A 26,101-nucleotide genomic window follows, 5' to 3' on the forward strand; every position below is an offset into this window, starting at 1 on the left:
AGCAAAACTTAAATTATTAACACCATTTTGAGAATTAACACTTATATAACCTAACTCAGCTTGATAAAAGCAGTAATTTTACTAATTCGCTAGTCATTATTCTATTTATAAATGTAAATAGAAGCAGTCACGTAGGGGCTTCATAAGTTTTTTTACCGGAATTTAATATGCAGGAACCCTAGTCTGACGTGTCAACGGGAAAATTACAAAAACCCAAAATAAATGAAAAATCGCTCGTTTTCACTGAATACACAGTGATAAAATCTATCTATACGTTAATTAAAACCTGAGGTTGGTATTACAGTTAATGCCAATTTAAGACCGCCTTAGTAGTAAAGGGTAACGAGGAATTTTGAATTAATTAAACACACATTTGTGTGCAGCTGCTACACCTACGATTTTAAAAGTTTCATTGAAACAAAAAACGTTGAATTAATAAAATTTTATCAGTGTGAAAGTTGTCGCAGCTTAAGACGACAAGCGCCTAAAGTTTTGTATATGTAAAACAAAATCGCTATCGTGTTGGAGAAACCGCTGTGCTTAAAAATGCTTTCTGTTTTAGAACCGGATGCAGGAGAGTTTAAAACTGTTTGATTCGATCTGTAACAACAAATGGTTCACGGACACATCTATAATTCTCTTCCTTAATAAGAAAGACTTGTTCGAGGAGAAAATTAGGAAGTCGCCTTTAACAATATGTTTCCCAGAGTATGCAGGTGAGTTGAATTTAGTGGAGTCGATGTCGTGTCTAATTTTGAATGTTTTTTTTTGTGTTGTTGGTAAAGGTGCGCAAGAATATGGCGAGGCGGCAGCGTACATCCAAGCACAATTCGAAGCGAAGAACAAATCGACAACAAAAGAAATCTACTGCCATATGACCTGTGCCACAGATACGCATAATATCCAGTTTGTATTCGATGCAGTCACTGATGTGATCATAGCTAATAATTTGCGCAACTGCGGCCTCTACTGAGAAACTTCTAATTACTATTCCTTTTCATACGTTATTGACTTTAGTACATGGATAAACCAAAAAAATAAAACAGACATGGTAGTGCCGGTGTATTTGTCAAACGTTACGGTATTTCTCGTTTAGGGGAGGTCCCGGCAACGTTATCGTTATAATTGTACCAAAGTTGAGTGAGATGTTGAAATGTGTTCTTTTATGTTGATCGATGAGTTGCCGAGTTTGATGAAAATTACTACAACAGACACAATAAGAGGGTAGCTTTCCTGTGCTTGATAATAACATCGGTTGACAATGTTGAATTTTATTTTTCATTCTAAATATCGTATTTATTGCACAATGTTCTGTTAATATTTACGCACATTTTTTAATGTAATTTTAACAATCAACATCGCGGATCTTTGCACAAGTTGATTTTAAGAGGAAATTATATACAAGATACTGTGCCATTAAGAAGAGATTGCATTTATCAACGGAATTATAGTAGTTGCTTTTCTTCTTTCGACCTAAGTTATTGTTTTTATTTTATTATATTATATGGTTCGATGTTATTTATGTTTGTATAATTTTAATAAAAGAACAAGAGAATGAACTATATTGAATAGGTTTAGTTACCAAATTTGTAAAAAAAACTAAGTATGTGTTAATGATAATGTGGAACCAAATTATTACTGTCTCGGCTCAAGTAGCGTTCATCTACAATATGATAAACATTATTATAATAAACATTCTAAGTATAAAGCCTACTTGTGTGTAATTAGTTTCGTAAAAGTATAATATCAAAACGAACTTATTTTTGTAGATTTTGTTATTATACTTTACTGTCCGAATTGAATCAGGAAAATATGGACCTTTTAATGAACAGATGCAAATATAATGTAATACATTAATGTGTACATAAAATTATATGGCGCTTTAACAGATTTAAAAGTAGCTTCAGTACCATTTCGTAGTGTAGCCAGTGCATTTACTTTGATCATACTGTAATTTAATGACATGCATTTTTAAGTGATACATTCCTCGAATATTTTGTATCTCCCATTTTACGCTTTTTTTTTACAAAAACAAAAAGGGGATTTGTAAGTGTATCTAATTACTCACTCTCTATTCACTCAAGCAGAAGTTATTTGAATACAATCATCCATTTTTAGAGCAAAAACTAGTAATTGTCGTATCAGTATATCAAAAATAACGTAAAATACATAACAACTCCAACAAGTGGGCACTAAACATCGTTTCGTTGATATTCCGTTCCTTCATTTGCGTTTCGCCGATTTTGTTGTGTATTCTATGTTAATTTTGCGCATACAACCAAACTGTTATGTAAAAAAATGTAGTATTTAATATCTGGTAGTATCCTATTGAGTCATGATTGAATCTCTAGTCAGTTTATTTTCTAATAATTGTGACTACGGCATTATAATTTTTTTGTAATTTATTTCAAAAATAAAACCAAGATGTAACCCACAATTGTTTTAATACAGGTTTAAGTTGTGCGACATCTACACAGCTAGAGAAAAAGTAGTCCAAAATGGACAATTAAACTTGTAGGTAGGGTGCGGATTACTATACAATTTATCTGGATGCACAAAACGTGGACGAACTATAAGATAAAAGAACGTTGCTTTCGTATTAACCAAACGATTTTTCACACATTTTTGTACTTCGACGTCTCGTGGATTTAAGACATATCTCTTTCACTTGAAGTTCGGTTTTTCGATCAGTTCATACTTTCGTCGATTTGCTCATAACACCCGTACAAGTTTTTATTGTAATTAAACCATGAGACTGTCCAAGTTTTAGCCACATGTACACGCATACTATTGACTTGTTGCTTTGTTGTGAAATAAGACTAATTATAAGAAGATTATTAAAGGTACGGCGCTAGTTAATGCAGTGAATGATGTACATGTTTTCCAATATCAGTAAATGTAACATTCATAACTGAGGTTGTTCTCTCATTGTATGTTTGTTTCTCTGTGATGTGAATACGATAAATAAATTTTACCCATTTCGAATTTTTATTTGCATTTCCACGACTTTCCATAAAAAACATTTACACGAAAATTGTGACAGTTCCCGGCGCATCCACCAAATTTGAACACCACCAAACTCGAACTGAAAACATTGAGGATATCACACACAACTCATAAAAGTCGAGTAAATTAAACTAAAAGTGAAAACTTTGCATAATTATTAGGCTCTGAGTTATTCAAAACCGGCTGTTATGAAGAAAAAACGACTCTAACAGTTATCATGGTTGTATGTAATACAATAAATGTTCAAAGCTACCTACGTTTTCAGATTCAAAAACTAAAACCGAAATATGAGTGTAACAAAAAAAATTGTATGGAAAATTTGAAATAAATTGCGCACCTGTATAGAGAAGCGAATCTTGAACTATAAACAAATCTGAACTCGTACTAGGAGTTTGACAGTTTTTGTAACGACATTTTCGTTTCATTCTGTCAAAATTCACAGTGTTGCCACGTGTACCTGCTTGTGAGGTAAGTTGCGGTGTTGGAAGTTCTTTGGTATCTGAACTCCAGGGGCGGCTTGTCCTCTGAGGCAAGTGAGGCCTCATGAATTTGCGCCGTGTTATTATTTTTATTGTTTCTGGCTATTAAAATGTTTTTTTTCTAATATTTTAAAAATAACGTGAAAAATTATTGTTTATTCTTATCATGGTAGCTGGATAGAAAAATCTGAGAGAATTTAAGGTTTATTCAAATTCTTTCATTTTTTTACGATTCTTCTTTTCGAATTCTTTGGATTCTCTCTGATTCTCGCTTTCGCATTTATCGGATTCTTTCGAACTTTTTCGGATTCCTTCGAACTTTTCAGATTCTTTCAAAGACATGATCAGAAATACGCAAGATTCTTTAAGCTTTTTTGGTTCTGTTCAGATTGTTTCAGATCCTTACAAACCCTTTCAGATTTTCCTAGATTCTTTTAGATTTTGCTAGATTCCACAAGGGAATATGAGAAAATCTCGAAGAATCTGGAAGAATCTGAACGATTTTGTAGGACTGTGAAGCGTCTGAGGGAACCTAATAGAATTTGAGAGACTCGGAAAGAAACTGAAGGAATTTGAAAATCAAATCTAAAAAAATTTGAGGGAACCTGTGAAGCTTGAAGAATTTTGAAGAATTTCAAAGAATTTAGAAAAATATAAGAGAATCTATAAAACAAAAATGGAGAAATCTGAAAGAATTTGGAAGAATATGCAGGGATCTGAAAAGATGTCAATAGAACTGAAAAATTTGAAAGAATTGGAAACAATCCGGAAGCATCGAAAAACATTTGGGACAATCAGAAAGAATAAAAAAAAAATCAAAATCAAAAAAACTGAAACAGAAAATCGAAAGAATCTGAAATCATCGAGATCGGAAAGAATCTGAGAAATTAAGAAAGTATTTAACGGAATCTGAGGAAACCTGTGCGAATCCGTGGGAATCTTGAAGGATCTAGAAAAATCTGGAAGAATTTGGAAAAATCTGCAGGAATCTGAAAGTATCTGCACGGTTTTAAAACCACCTGAATAGAATTCAAAAATTTGAAAGAATCGTCAAGATTCATGACGATGTCTTTGAAAAATTTTGAAAAAATTCGAAAGAATGTGGAACAATCCGTACGCATCCGAAAAAATCCAAAAGAATCCGAAAGGAAGAATCTTAAAGAATGGAAAGAATCCGGAATAATTAGCAAGAAAAAAAATCGAAAAAATCTGAAAGAGTTATTCACAAAGGAAATGAAAGAATCTGAGAGCATTTGACAAAATCAGGAGGAATTTGAGGAAATCTGAGAGAAATTGCGAGATTGGAAAGAATCTGAGAGATTCGGAAAGTATTTAAAGGAATCTGAGGAAACCTATGGGAATCTGTGAGAATCTCGAAGAATCTAGAAAAATCTGGAAGAATTTGGAAAAGTGTGCAGGGATCTGAAAGTATCTGCACGGTTTTAAAACGACCTGAATAGAATTCAAAAATTTGAAAGAATCGTGAAGATTCCTGACGATGTCTTTGAAAAATTCTGAAAAAATTTGCAAGAATGTGAAACAATCCGTAAGCATCCAAAAGCATCCGAAAAAATCCAGAAGAATCCGAAAGGAAGAATCTTAAAAAAGGAGCAGAATCTGAAATAATCAGAAAGTATAAAAAAAACAAAAAAATCTAAAAGAGAGAATCAGAAAGTAAATGAAAGAATCTGGAGGAATTTGAAGGAATCTGAAAGAAATTGCGGAATCGGAAATAATTTAAAGGAATCTGAGGAAACCTGTGGGAATCTGTGAGAATCTCGAAGAATCTAGAAAAATCTGGAAGAATTTGGAAAAGTGTGCAGGGATCTGAAAGTATCTGCACGGTTTTAAAACGACCTGAATAGAATTCAAAAATTTGAAAGAATCGTGAAGATTCCTGACGATGTCTTTGAAAAATTCTGAAAAAATTTGAAAGAATGTGAAACAATCCATAAGCATCCAAAAGCAACCGAAAAATCCGAAAGGAACAGTCTTAAAAAAAGGAATTAATCCGGAATAATTAGAATGAATAAAAAAAATCGAAAAAATCTGAAAGAGATAATTATAAAGAAAATCAAAAAATCTGAAAGCATTTGAAAGAATCTGGAGGAATTTGAGGGAATCTGAGAGACGATTCTCAAAAAAATCGAAAGAATGTGAAACAATCCGTATGCATCCAAAAGCATCCGAAAAAATCCAAAAGAATCCAAAAGGAAGAATCGTAAAAAGAGGAAAGAATCTGGAAGAATCTAATGGAATCAAAGAAAATTGAGGCAATATGAAACTAAAAATCGGAAAGAATTAGGAAGAATCAGAGGGGATCGAAAAGAAAGACTAATCGAGGTAAACCTCACAGAATTTAAGAGAATCTAGTAAAATGTAGAAAAATCTGGAACAGTCTGCAGGGATCTGAAGGATCCAAAGCGATCTTGAAAAATTCTGAGGAAATCTGAGGGAATTTTCAGGGATATTGAGAGAATCTGAAAGAATAGAAAAAAAATCTGTAACAAAGTGTACTTTTCCTAGGAACTTTCGCATTAATTTTTCAACTAATTGAATTATTATTGATACTAAAATTTATGGAAAACTTGATATTTATATTTTACCGTTGAGACGTTACAAATGAAATGAAATGAATGATCAGCAGAAATTAAGGCAATTTTTTTTCGAAATTTTTAATATTAAAATTAATCAAATACGAGTTAGATTTTCTGCTATAGAAATATTACACATTTTTGACATTCTGAGCCGCCCCTGCTGAACTCTATAATACTCACATAAATTCAGTAACTTGTAATATCACAGTACGAAGCAAGTGTTTAGGTTAGTTAAATTGCAATCAGAGAATACTAAGATACGACAGTTGCAAGGTCAGTGAAACGATTTTAAGCAACTGTAATCTTTATCAGAGAACACATAAGAACTAGGATAAAAAAAATAGTGCTAATATTTTCAACCAAAACACAATAAAATCCGTGTTAAATATTCCCTACATGATCCATTCCCACATTTAAAATCTCCTATGACTCGAAAATACAGAGGATAACCCATCAACATTTTTATATTGAAAAAGTACCTACAAAACACGAATTTTTTACAGGTAAGCGACAATATATCCATTTTCACTTATTCCTTGTACCTCATCATCTGCTAAAAGTTGCACTTTACTCACACCGTCTATTCCCACTTGTAGATGTAGAAAGTCTTTAAACCAAACCTAACCAAAGACAACCCCAATTACAAAATCTGTTTCATTTTAGAACAGGATGCAGGAAAGTCTAAAATTATTCGATTCGATTTGCAACAACAAATGGTTCACAGACACATCCATGATCCTCTTCCTCAACAAGAAAGATTTGTTCGCCGAGAAGATCAAGAAGTCCCCTTTAACCACATGTTTTGGAGAGTATTCTGGTAAGCGTTCAACAATATCTTGCGTCGCATCCACAAGCAGTTTAATTTTGAATTCGTAAAGGTGCGCAAGAGTACAGTGAGGCGGCAGCGTACATCCAAGGACAGTTCGAGGCCAAGAACAAATCGTCTTCCAAAGAAATCTACTGCCACATGACTTGTGCCACCAACACCCACAACATCCAGTTCGTATTCGACGCAGCCACCGACGTGATCATAGTGAAAAATTTGCAAAACTGCGGTCTTTATTAAGTTTATACTTCGACAATGACTAGTAGTGGACGGAGTAAAAAAGTTAAATGGGCATTAGTGAGGTGTTATTTATTTATATTGGTTGATGAGTTGATGAATCTGTCGAGTTTTCTTATCTGTTGTTGTTTTATTGTACTTATTTTAATGTAGTTTAGTGTTGTTTTCCAATAAAAGAATAAGGGTGTAAGACAAATTGAACCGATTATCGCTCTATTCAGAATAATATTCCATTTTATAATAACTTTTTTGGAACTAACGTATTGAAAGGATGCATTTACAATATAGTATAGATTATGTTATATGTACTACTTACACATTTACTATATGTAGTGTTTTAGTTCAACTGCTGTCAAATATTTTTTGAAAGGCGAACATAAAATTCACATCAATATAACAAAATTTAGTGTAATTCTATTGTGAAAACAGCAGGTTAAAAAAGTCAAAAGGCCAGTTGAGGTGAAACATCCTGTATAGAGTATAGTTGTTATAGTAATAAAAACAAAGTATTTTTATAAATTTTACTTTATTTTTATTTTATTACATATTTTTCTATTCAAATGAAATTACAAAATAGAGATCTTTGAATGAAATATGTATGTCTATTGTATTATATTAACATGTTTATAAAAATTATATCACGTTGTAGCAAATTTAAATGTAGTTTTGTCATTCTAAAACGAATTTTTCGCATATTTCTACTTTTACACTTTTTCCTGTCCTTTCTATTGAGGTAAGTGCAATAGGTGTCTAGAAATTACCAATGACTAGAGTATATTGAATAAATCCTGAAATGGTTTTATTATTTAAAAAAGATGACGAGCTGTCATTAATTAATACATTTTCTTCACCTTGATGACGTTAAAAAAATATATATGTATTCCCGGCGCATCCACCAAAGTTGACATTCAACAAAATTGCACCACCTGATGCTAGAATCACTCGGTTGTCACAAAAAATTAGAATCTGCCAAAACATGGTTAACTGTCATTAACGTCAACCATAATTCCGTACACAATCAAAGATATCCGCTTGGAAAAATTAACGTAAACGTCAAGCATCGATCTATGACGCTTCTTATATTGTGTTTACCCGGCGCCTCCACCATTTCCTGTACTTATATCAGAATATGCTTCAGGTCCTAATTCAGTAACTAGGTTTGAAATACTTCCAGGTTACGACTTATAAGCAACTTATCCTTTATTGAGTTTATTCACATCAGACATTCGTAAATATTCAATAAAATCAAACAACATAATCAACAAAATTGTACAGTTGAGTATTGACGATACCCTAGGCAATGCCAAAGCGCCAACCAAAGTACAACATGGCTGCCACTTGACAGTTCTTACCTAATATCATTATTAATATGAGTGTACACTAGACATTACAACAGCGACCTAGTCCAAGTTACATTCTTGTCATGAAAATGTTAGTAAAAGTATGAAAGTCACGGCATATGTATAATAAGCATGATGGTTTAATAATTAATTTAACCTAATAATGAAAACTACAGGATTATTATTGGTCCAGCCAGGAAAAGCCGAATGGAAATCTTCGCACTTCACTTAATTGAACTAAATTTTGTCATACAAAAAGGAACTATTGGGTGCAAAGCACTTAATACCTTAACATTATATACACCCTTAATTTAGTAGTACCTATGTAATAGAATAGACCTAATAACATGCTACGCCCATGCCCAAAATGTAGACTTTAACACACTCAGTAGTAGGTATAGTCGAAGGGCCGCTAATGACTTAGTTTAGATTTTATACTTGATTAGATACACGGACAAAATTTTAATCAAACCATTCTTATCTAGTTTTATCGATTAACCCACTGCTTTAGAGCTTCTTCGAACTGGAGAGTTTCCTTATTCATGCCTTCTTTGTTTGGAGTTTCTTCGCCTTGATCGTTGTTCTGCTCATTCTGTAAACTGGACTGTGGTTCACTCTTACTGGGTGTCTAAAATTTCAAGCAATTATAAGTCTTAAAGCGGATTGGTTCTAGACGGTGTAGCGTTTTGGGAGTAGTTGGTGCTGAGGTTAGACCCAGTACCAAAAAAATTTTAATCCCATATTCGACTTTTATCAAGGTTTCGGCCCCAAAACGCCTCACGAAACAATACCTGAAAGTGCCAAGCATGACCTACTCAGGGATGGGTGGGAACCCAACTAACCTCTCTAAAGCGAAGCTAGCAGTTGTATTATCTGAAGTGGGCACCCACCTGAGGTCCGAAAGGGCTTTGATTGGGTTCGGCCTGATTGTAATTGGGGTAATTTTGTTGGGCGATATAGCCTTGATTAGGGTGGTGGTTAAGGGCGGGGTACTGATGGTGGTTGTAATTTTGACTCGGGTTTTCCGGCGGGCTGGTCGGGTGTCTGGCGCGCAACTCGGCCATGAAGTTGGCGTCTTGGGCGTAGCGACGCTGCAGCTCCTGTTGCCAGCCGCCGTCGCTTTCGTCCTCGCCGTCGTCCTCGAAATCTGGACAAAACGGCAGGCGTTAAAGCGTTTTGGAACGGTAACGGGGTGGCGACGCCCGGGGAAAGTGCTTAAGCGGCTACGCTACTCACCTAAGGGTTTTCTGATTGCACTAGTCTCTGGCTGGTTCGAGGGGTCTGTAATTTAACAATCATTCAGCAGGCAGCATTCCACATACACTTCTACCACGGACTTTTTCTCTAAATGACAATGCAAGGTTTGTGTTAGAAGAAGGAACGGAAAGTAACGGATCAACGAAAACTTACCGAGATGGTTTTGTCATTAGCACAACAGGATTACAGTAACTATGTGTAAGAGTGTGGTCCTGTCTAAAAAAACTTTGGTGTGTATTAATCATGGAAATGGAAATGGCATTGTTTCAATAGTTCGTGGGCTTGGTGGTTTTAGTAACTTTGTAAAAGTTTAGGAATTATTGTTTTATAATGGAATATAAGCCGATTTAGTATTGGTTTAACGTCTCAGATCAGGTAAAGTAAGCCAATTGTTTCATTCTACGACGCAAAATCCCAAAAATATCAGTAGGAATGATTTTTCAAAAAGAAAAAAGTCTGTAGTGCCAAATGGAAGCATAATAACTGATCTAGAAATAGATGAAAATATATTTTTGTAAAATGACCCCACTTCTGGTCGCAAATGTTACGCCACTGGTCTCCGCTGAAATGACAGATTGTGACGACACATGTCTTCGGATAAATATTTTCACCATATTAATGTAGTTTTTCTCGACAGATCCCTATGAAATTACAACAAGTAAACGACATTTTTAATAAACTATAATTTTTTTTTTCTTTTTACATATTTCTCATTTTTTTAAATAGCTGACGTCATTGTGCTAAATAAAATCTATACAATAAACATAGTAGGCGTAGAAATAATGTCAACTGTCGGCATTTCTGTCATTTCAAGTGTTGTTGCCTAGTGTTAACACAATTTAGATTAATTATTCATTCTTTTTGTGTCTTCAGTTGAAAAAGAAAAGCCCCCTGGAGTACCCAAATAACCCAAATGGTTGTGTTGGTTTCAAATCTGGATTTGGATTTGTTTTTTGTTGACCCATAATGGGGCCAATTTACCGCAGATCAGTCAGGTAACAAACGCGTCACACTTAGATCTAGATACAGGGTGTTATTAAAAGGTACGTACAACAAAATTGACAGTTATTCGCGAAGTCTAAGAAATTTGAAAAACCTATTTTGTGTTATCAAAATTATAAAGGGAAAATTAACCCTTATCCAACCTTTTTAGACGCTACTGAAGGATAAATAGGTAAAATTAATTTATTTTAGTAAATCCTAGCAACTGTAACAATAAAACTTTTGTCAAGACTAAATGTTGCTATAGAAACGAAAGATGATCTTTTTATCAGAGGCGTACTACGAATTTGGACATAAATTTTAATATTTTTTATCTCTAGAAGGAGAACACTTTTACCTGAACTTTTTTTTACTCTTAGTCCCCATACTTCGAGACCAATTGCCGATTTTATTTTGTACGTACCTTTCAATAACACCCTGTATATATAAATTTCTTGAAAATCTATCTTGGTGTAACAACGATTTTTTTGTTTCCTAGAATTTCTTGGGAATTTTTAGGAAACTTTTCACAAATCTTGTTTTTTTTTTTACGAATTTTTTGACCGTTTTTCGAGCACTTTTCGATTTACCGAAAGAGATTTTCTTGTAGATTTCGACTTTCAGAATTTATTTTCAACTTTATTTCTTCGAAAATTCTTTTTTTTTCAGAATCGATAAAAACAATTATTTTCGAACCGAATTTTCCAAAAATCTTGATTCAGAACCATCAGCACTTTTTTTTTTTCATCAGCACTTTGTTTTTGGAATCAGGTCTTCGAAATCCATATCCCAAAATTTTTTGAGAATTTTGCGGCAACTTTTGAATAATTCGACCGTTTTTCAAGGACTTTTCGAAAATCACCCAAAGAAATTTTGTTGTAGATTTCGACTTACAAAAGTTATTTTCGACTTGATTTCTCCGAAAATTCTAACTTTTTTTTTCAGCACCGATAAAATGAAAAACGACAATTTTTGAAAACTTTGGTTCGGAATCATTAACACTTTATATTTTTCGAATCAGCTCGTCGAGATCCGTGTCTCAGAATTTTTTGAGAATTTTTAGGCGACTTTTCAAAAATCTCAATTTTTCAGTATGAATTTTTTGACCGTTTTTCAGCACTCTTAAAAAAATCAGCGAAAGGGATTTTCTTGTGGATTTCGACTGTCAGAAGTTATTTTCACCTCAGTTTCTTCGAAAATTCTATTTCTTTTTCCAGAATCGATAAAAAAATATCATTTTGAACCGAATTTTTCGAAAATCTTGGTTCAGAACCATTAACACTTTGTTTATCGAATCAACTCGTCTGAGATACATGTCCCAGAATTCTTTGAAAATCTTTAGGCAACTATTCAAAAATCTCAATTTTTCAGTATGAATTTTTTAACCGTTTCTTATAGATTTCGATTTACGAAACTTGTTTTCATTTCTTCGAAAACTCTAACATTTTTTTTTCAGCACCGATAAAATGAAAAATGACAATTTTCAAGGTCTTAAAATTTCATTTTCGAACCGAATTTTCTGAAAATCTTGGTCTGGAACTAGTATTACTTTGTTTTTCGAATCAGCCCGTCGAGATCCATGTCCTAGAGTTTTTTGAGAATTTTTAGGGAACTTTTCAAAAATCTCAATTTTTCAGTATGCATTTTTTGACCTTTTTTCTTGTAGATTTCGACTTTCAGAAGTTATTTTCAACTTTTTTTCTTCAAAAATTCTCTTTTTCAGAATCGATAAAAAAAATCACTTTCAAACCGAATTTTTCGAAAATCTTGGTTGGCACGATGTGTTTTCGATCAGCATGTCAGAATATTTTGCGAATTTTTATACAACTTTTCAAAAATCTCAATTTTTCAGTATGAATTTTTTAACCGTTTCTTATAGATTTCGATTTACGAAACTTGTTTTCATTTCTTCGAAAACTCTAACATTTTTTTTTCAGCACCGATAAAATGAAAAACGACAATTTTCAAGGTCTTAAAATTTCATTTTCGAACCGAATTTTCTGAAAATCTTGGTCTGGAACCAGTATTACTTTGTTTTTCGAATCAGCCCGTCGAGATCCATGTCTTAGAGTTTTTTGACAATTTTTAGGCAACTTTTCAAAAATCGCAATTTTTCAGTATGCATTTTTTGACCTTTTTTCTTGTAGATTTCGACTTTCAGAAGTTATTTTCAACTTTATTTCTTCGAAAATTCTCTTTTTCAGAATCGATAAAAAAATCACTTTCAAACCGAATTTTTCGAAAATCTTGGTTCAGAACCATCAACACTTTGTTTTTGGAATCAGTTCTTCGAGAGAATTTTTTGAGAATTTTTTGGCAACTTTTCAAAAATCTCAATTTTTCAGTATACATTTTTTGACCTTTTTTCGAGCAGTCGTCGAAAATCACCGAAAGAGTTTTCTTTTCGTGTAGATTTGGAGTTTCAGAAGTTATTTACAACTTTTATTTCTTTGAAAATTCTTTTTTTTTTCAGAATCGACAAAAAATATTTTCGAACCAAATTTTTCACACTTTGTTTTTTTTTTTTCATCAGCACTTTATGGTTTTTGGAATCAGGTCTTCAAGATCTAGATCCCAAAATTTTTTGAGAATTTTGCGGCAACTTTTGAATAATTTGACCGTTTTTCAAGGACTCTTCGAAAATCACCCAAAGAGATTTTCTTGTAGATTTCGACTACGAAAGTTATTTTCGACTTCATTTCTCCGAAAATTCTGACTTTTTTTCAGAATCGATAAAATGAAAAACAATTTTCGAGGTCTTTAAAAAATTTCATTTTCGAATCAGCTCGTCGAGATCCATGTCCCAGAATTTTTTGAGAATTTTTAGGAAATTTTTCAATTTTTCAGTATGAATTTTTTGATCGTTTTTTGAGCTCTTTTCGAAAATCACAGGAAGAGGTTTTCTTGTAGATTTTGACGTTCACAAGTTATTTTCGACTTCATTTCTTCGAAAATTCAATTTTTTTCCAGAATTGAAAAAAAAAAAATTTTTGAACCGTTTTTTTCGATAACCTTGCTCCGGAACCAGTAATAATTTTTGTTTTTGAATTAGCTCATCGATATCTATATCTGAGAATTTTTTTGAGGATTTTTAGACAACAGTATGATTTTTTTACCCTTTTTGGAACACCTTTCAAAAATTCCAACAATTTTTCCAGAATCGATAAAATTAAAATAGTTCATTAAATTTTCGAGATATTTAAAAAAAATCATTTTTAAACCGCATTTTTCGTAAATCTTGGTCCACAACCATTGAAATTTTATGTTTTTCGAATCAACTCGTTGAGATTTGTATCCCAGATTTTTTTGGGAAATCTCAATTTTTCAATAGTACCTATGAAATTTTTGATCGAAAATCAATCAAAGAGATTTTCGTGTAGATTTCGATTTACAAAAGTTATTTTTGACTTCATTTCTTCGAAAATTCAAACTTTTTTTCAGAATCGATTAAATGAAAAACGACATCGAGGTCAGTCCTAGAATTTTTTGAGAATTTTGAGCTACTTTTCAAAAATCTCAATTTTTCGACAATTTTGGAGGTTTTTGCAAAAATTTCATTTTTAAACCGAATTTTTCGACAAGCTTGGCCCGAAACCATTAACACTTCATGTTTTTCGAATCAGCTCGTTAACCCAAATTTTTTTGAGAATTTTTAGGGAACTTCAAAAATCTCGATTTTCCAGTCTACATTTTTTTACCGTTTTTCGAGCATTCTTCGAAAATCAGCCAAAGAAATTTTCTTGTAGATTTCAACTTACACGAGTTATTTTCGACATCATTTCTTCGAAAATTCTGATTTTTTTTCCCAAAATCGATAAAAAAATTAAAAACATTTTCGAACCGAATTTTTCGTGCTTCAGAACCATTAAACACTTTATGTTTTTCGAATCAACTCATCGAGGTCTCCGTCTCAGAATTTTGAGGCAACTTTTCAAAAATCTCTATTTTTCACTAATACCAATTTTTGGGCCGTTTTTGAGCACTCTTCGAAAATCGCCTAAAGAAATTTTCTTGTAGGCTTCGACTTAAAGAAGTTACTGTCAACTTCATTTCTTCAAAAATTCCAACATTTTTTTCAACCGATAAAAATGAAAGACGACAGTTTTCGAGGTCTTTCGAAAATTTCATTTTCAAAATTTTTATACAACTTTTCAAAAATCTCAATTTTTCAATTCGATTAATTTTTTGAAAAGACATTTTCTTGTATATTTCGCCTTCATTTCTTCGAAAATCTTAACAACTTTTTCTATAATTGATAAAATGAGAAACAACAATTATTATCGAGATCTTTAAAGTTTCATTTTTAAAACAAATTTTCCTGGACAATCAACGAATGAAAAATTTATCACAATTGAGATCGGGGCGGGTGGGTGGGGCTTAATTATTGTTTTTCTTTTTTTAATATTATATAGTTTTCTTGTTGGAAAAAGAAGACTTCGTATATCAAGAAAAAATTGACCAAATTATTTTCGTCCTTCACAGTGGTCATAGTGAAAATATTCACATGTAAATACTTGACATTTTTGGGATTTTTACTCAAGTTGGTTGTAATAAACGTTTAAACTCGAATATTTTCAACAGTTTTTTCGTTTTGTGTATTCATCATTCTGTGTTTTTCAGTTGTACATGAGATGATATAACTCTCGCTTTTATTAGCTTCCTAAAGTGCAACTTTGTACTACACCATCCACTAAAATCCACAGTGTCTAAACAGTACAAAAATAAAAAATACCATAATTAAAAAAGTATATTGAAATTTTAAAAAATACATAAATAAAAATTTTAACAACAATAAATATTTTCAAAACAAACAACAAAAATCACAACTAATAAAATGGAGTATTTTCAAAATTTGTGTTTAGATGTATTCATGTAATCACATGCTAGCTGTTCCAATGACAACGCATTCCGTAAATCAAAACATGTTCAGTCAAATTTTGTCAAGTATCGAACAAAAAAAATTAAAACATAGATCCATCATAAAATGATTCTATAAGTACAACCAGACAGTTTAGATACGTACAGAAATAACAATAATGTAAATATACAGAAATATAAAAAATAAGCTAAGTTTGTACAAAATCTAAAACAATATAAACAATAATAATAAAGAGAGAAGAAACTAAATTAGCTTCAAAAACTCGTAATACTAAACGGTTTAAGCGTTGAATTAAATACATAAATACATAAAATCGTCCTAGTTATACTTGTCCGTACCTGAATTCAGTTCTCTTACTAAAGTTGACATCGCGTTAGTCACTGAATCCGCGGCTACTAGCAGATCGTTCCGTAGCGACCTCCCCACCGACCCCGGGGTCCCATTCCCATTCGAACCTGCAACATTTCAACACGTCGTTAACATCACTCACGAAAAACGAAAACAAGACGGGATTCGACGAACCCCAACATCACCCCACTTACCCATACTGACACTGGAAGACCCTCCGAACGCGTTCCTCACGTCCCCGCCCACTCCCATCAAAGAGTCACTGTTGTGGATGCCCCGCTCGCTGCGCTCCTGCACCGCCGACGCCAACCCTGCCATCGGGTGCCCCACGTGCGTCGGCCGCTCCGCTTGACTGACCGTGACGATGGAATTATTCGAAGGCGGCATGCTCATGGGTGTCTGTGGTGCACTTCTAGGCGGCTGTGTGCTGGGTGCACCCCCTGGAAGTAGCGGCGGTGATTTTGTGCTTCGTGGCGACGAGTTGGGTGTGGATCTGGGTGAACTCTGGTGGTTCTTCAACATCTTCATCAGTCCCTCGAGCTGTATCATGAGCTGGCGGCGGGAGTCCTGGAGGGTAGTGAGGTGGGTTTCCAGCTCGTCTTTGCGCATGCGTAGCGCTCTCAGTTCGTTCATTAGGACCGGGTTTTCGGTGCCGTGGCCGCTGTTTTCCAGCTCTTGTTGTCGTCTACAAATGGGTTTAGTTAGAGGAGTCAATCCGGCGTTAAAAAATTGACAACCGTGCATTTTGATTGGTTAAGTTGAGTCAATTGTGGCTTACTCAAAATGCAGGGTCTCGTTCCGGATTGACCGTATTTTTAAGTAACGGTTACAACTTGCCGTTGGAGAAAATGCAGGAAATAAGTTTATGAAAAAAGAATTTACCTTAGCCTGGCAATTTCGCGCATTATTTCTCTATTTTTGGCTTCCAACTGACTAATCAGCTCCCGCTGCGCCCTCGTGGAGTCCATGCCCAGGCAAGCTTCCGACGGGACTCGCCCCTACCGAAGAAAAAACTCGTAATACGATTCCAGAGGGTGAGTTTTCACACACCGAACATGAAAACCCACCTTGCCACCGCCACTTACGTGCCTCAACAATCTATGTACAAAGTGTCCTACACAACAAAACTTGCGACCTCCATCAACGCACGTAAGAAACGGTAAGTAACATATCTGCATTAAGCACGTTTGGACATTAAGCTAAGCAACTCACCGTGTCTGGTGAAAGCGAGTTTTTTCGGTAACCGCTTCTCGCCTAAAGAGCAACGGCAAAAGCACATTTAGGAACATCATCCAACATAAAACAAAAAATATAGAGACGAGTAAGAAAGACATGCCATAGATGGTTCTGTTTTGAGAAAGAGTGTGTAAGAGGAAAGTGAAATGTTCTCACCATGCCGGACCGGGCCTCCTGCGCCAGCCTTGCGGCGTACCTCGCTATCATTTTGTGCTCGTCGTCCCTGGCGCTGTCGAGGCTGGATAAAAACGGTCATTGCGGTTTTTTGGGACGACTAAATCAATTGTTTACCTTCTCGCCGTCGACCTGCTATCTAAACTGCCCATTCCGTCGAAGTGCGACGTGAAATTATTACCGTCGGGGAAGCCATTGTGGGAAGGAATCGGCGAAGGAGGTCTGAAATTGATTGATTGATTAAATTATTACGCGAGAATGGGGCAAACGTACACGATGTGGGAAAGGTTCAGTGTTTTCTCGGGCTGCTCGGGGAAGCGAGGCAGATTGTTTTTTTGCTTGTCGGGGACGCAGCGGAAGGATTTTCTCAGGGATTGTCCGATTGTTTTACTAGGCGACTGAAACAAACAATAACAGGTTTTCTAGTTTTTATTAATAATAGAGAGAAATTTGCGATGTTGTTTGTATGCGGGATAAGTTCGCGTGCCGACTTATGAGCTTTTATGGGGTCGTCAATCCTGGTCATAAAACTAAAAAATTCAATAAACGCCATATTCGGTCGTCTAAATAAAAATCGAGACTGTTATGAAGAAATTTAGCGGTGTACTAAGAACTACTTATTGATAATTAACAAAGTTGGCTAAACTTGCTGTAATTATTTAAATATTTAACTTAAAACAAAGTTACTAGACGGAACTTTCTCCGCCCCTGAAGCACAATCAAACAAATCCACGAATTTTTATTTACATTTTCGCTTAAATTAAACTTATAATATTCTGGACTTCAAATCTCGACGATCTGATTCGAAAAACAGTGTTAATTGTCCCGGAAAATTCGGTTTGAATGAATTTTTTTTAAGATCTCGATAATTGTTGTTTGTTATTTTATCGATTCGAAATCTACAAGAATATGCCTTTGGGTGATTTCAAAAAATTCATCGAATTGAAAAAATGAGATTTTTAAAAAGTTGCCTACAAATTCCCAAAATATTCTGGAATATAGATCTCGATGAGCTGATCAAAAACATAAAGTGTTAATGGTTCTCACCAAGATTTTCGAAAAATTCGGCTTGAAAATGAAATTTTTGAAAAACCTCGAAAATTGTCGTTTTACATTTTATCGGTTCTGGGGAAAAATTTTTTAAAGGAATGAAGTGAAAAAAATTTCTTTCGGTTATTTTCGAAGAGGATTCGACAAACGGTAAAAAATTCATATTACTGAAAAATTGAGATTTTTTAAAAGTTGCCTCAAAATTCCCAAAAAATTCTGCGATATAAATCTCGATGAGCTGATTTGAAAAACATAAAAATTCGGTTCGGAAGTCTTTTTTTTATTGTTTTTTTGATAGATTCTGGAAAAATATTACAATTTTCGAAGAAATGAAGTTGAAAATAACTTCTATAAGTCGATATCTACAAGAAAATCTCTTTCTGTGATTTTCGAAGAGTCAAAAAATTCATATTGAAAAATTGAGATTTTTGAAAAATTGTCTAAAAATTCTCAAAAAATTCTGGGACATGGATCTTGATGAGCTGATTCCAAAACATGAAGTCTTAATGGTTTTGAACAAAGATTTTCGAAAAATTCGGCTTGAAAATGAAAATTTTTGAAGACCTCGAAAATTGTCGTTTTTCATTTTATCGGTTCTGAGAAAAAATGTTACATTCTTGAAGAATGAAGTCGACAATAACTTCTATAACTCGAAGTCTGCAAGAAAGTTTTTTTCGATGATTTTCGAAAACTGCTCAAAATTCATACTACTGAAAAATTGAGATTTTTGAAAAGTTTCCTGAAAATTCTCAAAAAATTTTGGGACATAGACCTCGATGAGCTGATTCGAAAAACAATTCAGTGTTAATGGTTCTGAACCAAGATTTTTGAAAAATTAGATTCGAATATGATTTCTTTTTAATTTTTTTTACCGATTCTGGAAAAAAATTGAATTTTCGAAGAAATGAAGTCGAAAATAACTTTTGTAAGTCAAAGTCTACAAGAAAATCTTTTTTTGGATGATTTTGAAAGAATGCTCGAAAAACGGTCAAAAAATTCATACTGAAACAATTCGAAAATGAAGTTTTTAAAGACTTCGAAAATTGTCGTTTTTCATTTTATCGATTCTGAAAAAAAAAGTTAGAATTTTCGGAGAAATGAAATCGAAAATAATTTTCGTAAGTCGAAATCTACAAAAAAATCTTTGGGTGATTTTCGAAGTGTTTGAAAAATGGTCAAAAAGTTCATACTAAAAATTGAGATTTTTGAAAAGTTGCCTAAAAAGACCCAAAAGATTCTGGGACATGGATCTCGAGGAGCTGATTCGAAAAACAAGTGTTAATGGTTCCGAACCAAGTTTTTCTAAAAATTCGAAAATGAAATTTTTGGAAAACGGAAAATCGTCGTTTTTAATTTTTTGATTCTGAAAAAAAGTTAAAATTTTCGAAGAAATGAAATCTATAAGGGAATCTTTTTGGGTGATTTTCGAAAAGTGCTCGAAAAGCAGGCAAAAAAAATAATACAGAAAATTGAGATTTTTGAAGTTTCCTAAAAATTCCTAAAAAATTTTGGGACACAGATTCCAACAAGCTGATTCAAAAAATACAATTTTTCAATTGTTCCGGACCAAAATTTACGAAAAGTGCAGTTTAAAAATGACATCTTTTAAATATCTCAAAAATTGTGGTTTTGAATTTTATCGATTCTGGAACAATTGTTGGAATTTTCCAAAGGTCTTCCAAAAATTCATACTGTTGTCTAAAAATCCTCAAAACATTGTCAGATAAAGATCTGGATGAGCTAATTCGAAAAACATAAAGTAATAATGGTTCCGGAGCAAGATTTTCGAAAACTTCGGTTCAAAAATGTTTTTTATCAATTCTGGAAAAAAAAGAATTTTCGAAGAAATGAAGTCGAAAATAACTTGTGAAAGTCAAAATCTACAAGAAAATCTTTTTGGGTGATTTTCGAAGAGTATTTGAAAAATGGTTAAAAAATTCATACTAAAAATTGAGATTTTTGAAAAGTTGCCGAAAAGGACTCAAAAGATTCTGGGACATGGATCTCGAGGAGCTGATTCGAAAAACAAGTGTTAATGGTTCCGAGCCAAGATTTTCTAAAAATTCGAAAATGAAATTTTTGAAAAACAGAAAATCGTCCTTTTTCATTTTTCGATTCTGAAAAAAAGTAAAAAATTTCGAAGAAATGAAGTTGAAACAACTTTTGTAAGTCGAAATCTACAAAGCAAATCTTTTTGGGTGATTTTCGAAAAGTGCTCGAAAAGCAGGCAAAAAAATTAATACAAAAAATTGAGATTTTTGAAGTTTCCTAAAAGTTCCTAACAAATTTTGGGACACAGATTCCAACGAGCTGATTCAAAAAATACAATTTTTCAATTGTTCCGGACCAAAATTTACGAAAAGTGCGGTTTAAAAATGACATCTTTTAAATATCTGAAAAATTGTGGTTTTGAATTTTATCGATTCTGGAAAAATTGTTGGAATTTTCGAAAGGTCTTCCAAAAATTCATACTGTTGTCTAAAAATCCTCAAAAAATTCTCAGATAAAGATCTGGACGACCTAATTCGAAAAACATAAAGTATTAATGGTTCCAGAGCAAGATTTTCGAAAAATTCGGTTCGAAAAATGTTTTTTATCAATTCTGAAAAAAAAAAAAAGAATTTTCGAAGACATGAAGTCGAAAATAAATTGTGAAAGTCAAAATCTACAAGAAAATCTTTTTGGGTGAATTTCGAAGAGTGTTTGAAAAATGGTCAAAAAATTCATACTAAAAATTGAGATTTTTGAAAAGATGCCTAAAAAGACTCAAAAGATTCTGGGACATGGATCTCGAGAAGCTGATTCGAAAAACAAGTGTTAATGGTTCAGAACCAAGATTTTCTAAAAATTCGAAAATGAAATTTTTGAAAAACGGAAAACCGTCGTTTTTATTTTTTGATTCTGAAAAAAAGTTAAAATTTTCGAAGAAATGAAGTTGAAAACAACACAAAATTGTTGGAATTTTCAAATGGTGTTCCAAAAACGGTAAAAAAATTCATACTGTTGTCTAAAAATCCTCAAAATTCTCAGATATAGATTTCGACGAGCTAATTGGGAAAACATAACGTATTAATGGTTCCGAAGTAAGTCTACAAGAAAATCTCTTTCGGTGATTTTCGAAAAATAGTCAAAAAATTCATACTAAAAAATTGAAAAGTTTCCTAAAAATTCTCAAAAAATTCTGGGACATGGATCTCGACGAGCTGATTCGAAAAACATAAAGTCTTAATGGTTCCGAACCAAGATTCTCGAAAAATTCCGTTCGAAAATGAAATTTGTTAAAGATCTCGAAAATTCTCGTTTTTAATTTTATCGATTCTGTAAAAAAAGTTAGAATTTTCGGGGAAATTAAGTCGAAAATAACTTTCGTAAGTCGAAATCTACAAGAAAATCTCTTTGGGTGATTTTCGAAGAGTCCTTGAAAAACGGTCAAATTATTCAAAGGTGCCGCAAAATTCTCAAAAAATTCTGGGATATACGAGGGTAGCGCCAAATATTCCCGGCCTGGCATAGATCCAGGTACAGTAGGAGGACAAAATCTTAGGAATGTGTCAGTTCAAGTCTCATTAGGTCTGAAACATACAAAAATGCAGCTTACGCCAAATAGTTTTTTGGTAACACACATTTGTTCATCATGATGTCAGAAGTCACGAAAATTGAGTATAAAATTACTCACTCCAGGAGGTATTTCCTCTCAAAACATTAAAGATCGGTTGGACGAGGTGTATGGCCAAAAATCACCGACATATTCTGTGATGAAGGAGTGGTCAAAACGGTTTCGATTGGCTCAGAAATCGTTGGAAGATGATCTAGAACAGGAAGGCCCATGGAAGTGTTAACGGACAACAATATTGCTCTTGTTGAGGATCTCGTATTAGATGATCGACGCTTGAAGGTGAAAGAAATAGCACAAAAGTCGAGGCTCTCAGATACAACCGTTCGCCGAATCGTCCATGATCATTTAGGCATGAATAAAATTAATGCAATGTGAGTTCCTAAATATCTCCCAGCAATTCAGCGCCAGCGTCGTGTTGAATCTGCTCAGTCTTTTTTGGAGCTCTGTGGAGAAAATCCTGTGGACGCACCGAAGACAAATGTCACAGGGCATGAAACTATGGTTCTGTACTAAGAGCCTCTGTACAAAAAAGAGTCGATGGAATGGAGATGAAAAGGAGAAGCACCACCAAGAAAGTTCAGAGTCTGTGAGTCGACAAAAAAGGTGATGCCTACCATCTTTTGGGATTCTGAAGACATTCTTCTTACAGATTTTAAAGAACGCAACACCACAGTTAATGCGACATATTACGTAGCACTTGTGCGTAAATTACGCCAAAATATTCGAGACTCCAGGCGTGGAAAACTCACTAGAAAGATGGTGTGCTGCACAACAATGCATCCGTGCACTCTGCTGCAATTACGCAAGACGCAATTCGTGATTGAACTTTTCAACAAATCGATCACCCTCCTTATAGCCAAGATATGACCTCCAGTGACTATTACCTGTTTAAAAAATTAAAAAAAAACCTTCGAGGATGCCATTTTGGAGACGACGAAGAGGTGAAGTCTGCAGTTTCGGCACATTTTGGGACCAAGCCGAAAGAATATTTTTTTAAATGTACTGAATTGTTGCTGAAACGATCTAATAAGTGCATTGATGTCAGGGAGGACTACATTGAAAAATAAAATTTAATTGTAAGTCTACGCCGTTTCTTTCATAGCCAGGCCGGGAATTTCTGGCGCTACCCTCGTAGATCTCGAAGACCCGATTCCAAAAACAAAGTGCTGATAAAAAAAAAGTGCTGATGGTTTTGAACCAAGATTTTCGAAGAAATAAAGTTGACAATAAATTCTAAAAGTCGAAATCTACACGAAAATCTCTTTCGGTGATTTTCGAAAACTGCTCGAAAAAAAAATTCATACTGAAAAATTGAGATTTTTGAAAAGTTGCCTAAAAATTCTCTCGAAGAGTTTAGTTCAGAAACATAAAGTGTTGATGGTTCTCAACTAAGATTTTCGAAAAATTCGCTTTGAAAGTGATTCTGGAAAAAAAAAGAATTTTCGAAGAAATAAAGTTGAAAAGTCAAAATCTACAAGACAAAAAGTCAAAAATTCATATTGAAAAATTGAGATTTTTGAAAAGTTGCCTAAAGATTTTCAAAGAATTCAGGGACATGTATCTCAGACGAGTTTATTCGATAAACAAAGTGTTAATGGTTCTAAACCAAGATTTTCGAAAAATTCGGTTCAAAATGATTTTTTTATCGATTCTGGAAAAAGAAAATAGAATTTTCGAAGAAATTGAGTTGAAAATAACTTCTGACAGTCGAAATCCACAAGAAAATCTCTTTTGGTCATTTTTTTTTAAGAGTGCTGAAAAACGGTCAAAAAATTCATACTGAAAAATTGAGATTTTTGAAAAGTTGCCTAAAAATTCTAAAAAAATTCTGAGACACGGATCTCGACGAGCTGATTCGAAAAATATAAAGTGTTAATGGTTCCGAACCAAGGTTTTCGAAAATTGTCGTTTTTCATTTTATCGATTCTGAAAAAAAAAGTTAGAATTTTCGGAGAAATGAAGTCGAAAATAACTTTCGTAAGTCGAAAATACAAAGTAATACTGGTTCCAGATCAAGATTTTCAGAAAATTCGGTTCGAAAATGAAATTTTAAGACCTTGAAAATTGTCGTTTTTCATTTTATCGGTGCTGGAAAAAAAATGTTAGAGTTTTCGAAGAAATGTAAACAAGTTTCGTAAATCGAAATCTATAAGAAACGGTTAAAAAATTCATACTGAAAAATTGAGCTTTTTGAAAAGTTGCCTAACGGTTCTCAAAGAATTCTGGGATCTATATCTCAGACGAGTTTATTCGATAAACAAAGTGTTAATGGTTCTAAACCAGGATTTTCGAAAAATTCGGTTCAAAATGATTTTTTTTATCGATTTTGGAAAAAAAAAATTTCGAAAAGCGCTCGAAAAACGGTCAAAAAATTCATACTGAAAAATTGAGATTTTCTGAAAAATTCTCTAAAAATTCTGGGATACAGATCTCAACGAGCTGATTCGAAAGATATAAAGTTTCAATGGTTCCGGACCAAGATTTACGAAAAATGCGGTTTAAAAATGAAATTTTTGGAAAACCTCCAAAATTGTCGAAAAATTCATACAACTGAAAAATTGAGATTTTTGAAAACTAGCCTCAAAATTCTCAAAAAATTCTGGGGCAGACCTCGACGAGCTGATTCGAAAAATATAAAGTGTTAATGGTTCCGAACCAAAGTTTTCGAAAATGTCGTTTTCCATTTTATCGATCCTGAAAAAAAAAGTTAGAATTTTCAGAGAAATGAAGTCGAAAATAACTTTCGTAAGTCGAAATCTACAACAAAATCTCTTTGGGTGATTTTCGAAAAGTCCTTGAAAAACGGTCAAAGTATTCAAAAGTTGCCGCAAAATTCTCGAAGACCTGATTCCAAAAACAAAGTGCTGATGAAAAAAAAAGTCCTGATGAATCAAGATTTTTGGAAAATTCGGTTCGAAAATAATTTTTTTTATCGATTCTGGAAAAAAAAAGAATTTTGGAAGAAGTAAAGTTGAAAATAAATTCTGAAAGTCGAAATCTACAAGAAAATTTCTTTGGATGATGTTCGAACAGTGCTCAAAAAACGGTCAAAAAATTCGCAAAAAAAAATGAAGATTTGTGAAAAGTTTCCTAAAAATTCCCAAGAAATTCTAGGATACAAAAAAAAAGTTTCTATGGTTCTGGTACAAGATTTAAGAAAAATGCGGTTTAAAATGAAATTTTTTAAGTATCTTAAAAATTGTCGTTTTTCATTTTATCGATTCTGAAAAAAAAAGTTAAAATTCACGAAGAAATGAAGTTGGAAACAACTTTTGTAAGTTGAAATCTACAAGTAAATCTTTTTGGGTGATTTTCGAAAAGTTCTCGAAAAACGGTCAAAAAATTAATACAAAAAATTTAAATTTTTAAAGTTTCCTAAAAATTTCCCAAAAATGTTGGGATACAGATTCCAACGAGCTGATTCGGAAAACACAAAATTTCAATTGTTTCGGACCACGATTTACGAAAAATGCGGTTCAAAAATAAATTTTTTAAAAATCTTAAAAATTGTTTGTAGTTTATCGATTTTGCAATTTTCGAAAGGTGTTCGAAAAACGGATATAAATCTCGATGAGCTGATTCGAAAAATACAAACTATTAATGGTTTTGGACCAAAATTGTTGAAAAATTCGATTTGATAATGGCATTATTAAATATTTCAGCAAATTTCTAAAAAAAAGCGTTTTTAAAATACTTTTCTAGAATACCAAAATAAATCTTTATCATTGACAAATAGTAATCTACTAAATACTGACACAACAAATCAGTTCGCATTTTTTTAATAGACATTTTAAATGCGTTTTTTTTTGCAGAACAACGCTATGATTTATTACGATATTAATAGTTCAAAAAAATACACCTTATGTTCTTTAGCAGCAAAAAACGATCTAAATATTTCCAGATGCTCTCATTTAACAGTGATGGGTTGATGACTAGATGTGATAAAACTGCGCAAACAAAAACACAAAATCGAGCAAAGTTTCGTAACGACCATTCACTCTTTAAACAAAGATCCTCTTGTGTCGAAGGATTCACAGTAAGTCGAACAGACTTCGCAATGATTTTGTCTCGTTAT

General features: G+C 33.2%; 2 protein-coding genes across 9 annotated transcripts in view; one reads left to right on the top strand and one right to left on the bottom strand.

The window, feature by feature from the left end:
• Window positions 1–7,804, top strand: part of LOC135124322 (guanine nucleotide-binding protein G(o) subunit alpha) — a 100,786-nt gene extending 92,982 nt beyond the window's left edge. For 2 of the 3 annotated variants that reach the window (XM_064049298.1, XM_064049299.1), the window contains exons 7-8: window positions 563–716; window positions 786–2,985. In XM_064049298.1, coding sequence (XP_063905368.1) covers window positions 563–716; window positions 786–973 — 342 coding nt within the window. In that variant the 3' untranslated portion in view covers window positions 974–2,985. Of the gene's footprint in view, window positions 1–562; window positions 717–785; window positions 2,986–6,745; window positions 6,900–6,960 lie in introns of those variants that run through there. The other variant, XM_064049301.1, reaches the window with a different exon arrangement.
• A 422-nt stretch (window positions 7,805–8,226) lies between these two features.
• The window catches only part of LOC135124320 (dystrobrevin beta), a 36,260-nt gene continuing 18,385 nt past the window's right edge, over window positions 8,227–26,101 (bottom strand). The window contains exons 8-17 of one of the 6 annotated variants that reach the window (XM_064049292.1): window positions 17,634–17,758; window positions 17,478–17,582; window positions 17,343–17,424; window positions 17,163–17,204; window positions 16,833–16,948; window positions 16,145–16,635; window positions 15,941–16,057; window positions 9,722–9,766; window positions 9,376–9,632; window positions 8,227–9,113 (exon numbers count right to left, since the gene is read on the bottom strand). In XM_064049292.1, the coding sequence (XP_063905362.1) occupies window positions 8,973–9,113; window positions 9,376–9,632; window positions 9,722–9,766; window positions 15,941–16,057; window positions 16,145–16,635; window positions 16,833–16,948; window positions 17,163–17,204; window positions 17,343–17,424; window positions 17,478–17,582; window positions 17,634–17,758 (1,521 nt within the window). In that variant the 3' untranslated portion in view covers window positions 8,227–8,972. Of the gene's footprint in view, window positions 9,114–9,327; window positions 9,633–9,721; window positions 9,767–9,786; window positions 9,959–15,940; window positions 16,058–16,144; window positions 16,636–16,832; window positions 16,949–17,162; window positions 17,205–17,342; window positions 17,425–17,477; window positions 17,583–17,633; window positions 17,759–26,101 lie in introns of those variants that run through there. The other 5 variants (XM_064049295.1, XM_064049293.1, XM_064049294.1 and 2 more) reach the window with 5 other exon arrangements.

This window comes from Zophobas morio, unplaced genomic scaffold (genome assembly GCF_036711695.1).
Source record: "Zophobas morio isolate AGI-343-1 ecotype UQ-CSIRO unplaced genomic scaffold, CSIRO_AGI_Zmor_V1 ptg000007l, whole genome shotgun sequence".
NCBI classification, from domain to species: Eukaryota; Metazoa; Arthropoda; class Insecta; order Coleoptera; family Tenebrionidae; genus Zophobas; species Zophobas morio.